We start from the raw sequence: 2,500 nt of genomic DNA, 5'->3' as shown, positions 1-2,500 counted from the left end.
TTAACTGGACAATAAAAGAAGACATTGCGAACATTAGCTGAACATTGAATTAAAAGATTTTTTTCTTCAATACTTAATATTTTTTTATTAACGTCTAAGGCCGATAACTTTCCACCAGACTTTATGAAATGATTTACAAAGTAACTATCGCAAAGAGTGTTATAAGATGTTTTTCTATCGTTAATTGATATTCCCCACTCTCTTTTATCAACGATTGATTTAACTATATCAGTAAATGATAGTTGATTTTCATAAAAAGTATTTATGAATAATTCGTTGTTGCTTTTAGAAAGACTATCTAAAAAAATATATAATGTTAAAAAAATTTTAAAAGAATCCTAAACATATAAATACCATATAATAATTTATATAAAAACATATATTATCAAAATTATATCAAATCTTTTATTTTCATATATATAATACTTTTTTTATACAGCTCTTTTACATACACAAATGTAAAAAACTATTTAAAAAATGTATTGTTGTTTGGTAGCTTTAATAAAAAATTTTATTCACAAACTTGGTTTGAATGTTTTTATAAATCAAATTTGTTAAATTAAAAAGTTACAATCAAAAATCCCTTTCGGCAGTTTATTTTAACAAAAGCTGTGTGAGTAGGGTTTAAAAAAGTCTGAAAAGTCAGAATTCAAATATTTGTTGCTTATTTTTATTAATTTGAAGTTTAACTTAATCTTTGAAATTATATATACTATATGTATGTGTATATATATATATATATATATATATATATATATATATATATATATATATATATATATATATATATATATATTTATTTATATATATATATATACATATATACATATATATATATGTATATATATATATATATATATATATATATATATATATATATATATATATATATATATATAGTAAAACATATTGAAATTGATAGCTTTTATATAAGAAGCATAATTGGCTTGCCATATTCCTAAGAATAAAATGTCAATAAAAAGAACTTTGGCTGCAATTAAGCTGTTTTATAAATAATTAAATACGCAAAAAAGGCATTTAGGGGCAGAGCAAGGTTTGTTCATCGCACGAGGGAAAGAAGAAAATTAAAAAACCTAAAATTATTTTCATTATTTTAGTAGCATGATTAAAATATATCATGCTAAAAATTAACAAAAATATGCAGTTTTTTTATGTAACCTTAAACAAATAAAGAAAAAATACATAAAAATATCATTATTTACATTATATGAATGAAGTATTTATAGCGGTGATCAAACAAGAAAATTCTCCACCTCTATAATTGAAAAAATATCAAAGATTTCATTTATGACAGTATAATTTAATTTATTTTTAGTCATTTTTTAAAATTGATTTTTGAGTGGTCTATAAATGCAATTAACAAACGGTTTGAAGCATTAACTCAAAAAATTATTTACAATTTAATGATAAGTTTAAAGTTTTCCTCAAGTGATATAGATATTTCAAAAAATATAAAAATGTTTATGAACCGTCTTGCAGGTCACTCGTCATTTAAAAACAAATTTTATGAACCGCCATACGGTAATAACCCAAACCCATACGGGTCACACTTCACGAAAAGGTTAATGTGCTTAGTAATTAGTTAGGTTTGCGCCTTAAAGAGGCAACTTTCTATCCTATAGAAAAAGGTTTTCCATGCAAATTTAATTTTTCTTTAAAATTAACGGGGCAAGAGTCCTAATAAGCTGCAGATGTGAAAATTTTTTTTATAGAAACTTAATATAAAAAGAAATAACCCCGTCCCAGTTTCTTTATTTTTTGATAGAAGTTTGTGAAAGTTGTAAAGTACTAAAGATTTATCGCTAACTCAAAACAGAGGTTTTTATACTTATCTCTTTTTTAAAAATTATTGAAACAATGGGAAGTTATTAAAATGGTCGGTGTGGAATAGACTTACCATGACCAGTATTATACGGGTCATGGTTAGTCCGTTGTTCTACATATTTAAGTATCTCATGTTTTTTGAGACTTCTTATACCGATGGTAATTAGTTAACCCATTTTAAGCAGGTATTCTAAATATTATTTAGACTGGTACTAATATTCTATTCTTTTTTAAATAGTAACGTTTACCGAAACAAGTAAAGTCTTTCAAAAATATTTATAATAGAAACTTTTTTATAGCTTTAAAATGTAAACAACGATAATAGTTTTTTTATTATTATATAATAATTTTTCTATCTCTAACTAAAAAATATTGAAGTAAGGATTAAGTATAGAAGAGGTCGGTGTTGAATAGTTTCCCATGACCCGTATTTTACGTGTCATAAAAGCTAGTTATTATTATGACTGATATTATTATTATTGTTAGTACTATTGCTATCATTATTAAGATTTGTATTATTGTTGGTGATGCAACATGATTCTTTTTATTATTTAATGTTACAATAAGCAAATAATACACCTTAAAACTAAAGTCTTACTTTTCTATTAAAGATAAAGCAATTGTTTAAATAAACTAAGCAATATATTTACTTTTC

The 2,500-nt window shown here is 23.2% G+C and overlaps 1 protein-coding gene across 2 annotated transcripts in view; it reads right to left on the bottom strand.

Moving 5' to 3' along the window:
• LOC136079899 (uncharacterized) overlaps positions 1–2,500 on the bottom strand; it is a 139,859-nt gene that overhangs the window by 400 nt on the left and 136,959 nt on the right. For both annotated transcript variants that reach the window (XM_065796577.1, XM_065796576.1), the window contains exon 13: positions 1–298. This exon is cut by the window's left edge and continues 400 nt beyond it. In XM_065796577.1, coding sequence (XP_065652649.1) covers positions 1–298 — 298 coding nt within the window. The remainder of the gene's footprint in view (positions 299–2,500) is intronic.

Source organism: Hydra vulgaris, chromosome 04 (genome assembly GCF_038396675.1).
Source record: "Hydra vulgaris chromosome 04, alternate assembly HydraT2T_AEP".
Classification (NCBI taxonomy): Eukaryota; Metazoa; Cnidaria; class Hydrozoa; order Anthoathecata; family Hydridae; genus Hydra; species Hydra vulgaris.
The sequence above is the reverse complement of the archived record's forward strand: the minus strand, read 5'-3'. Positions and strand labels throughout refer to the sequence as shown.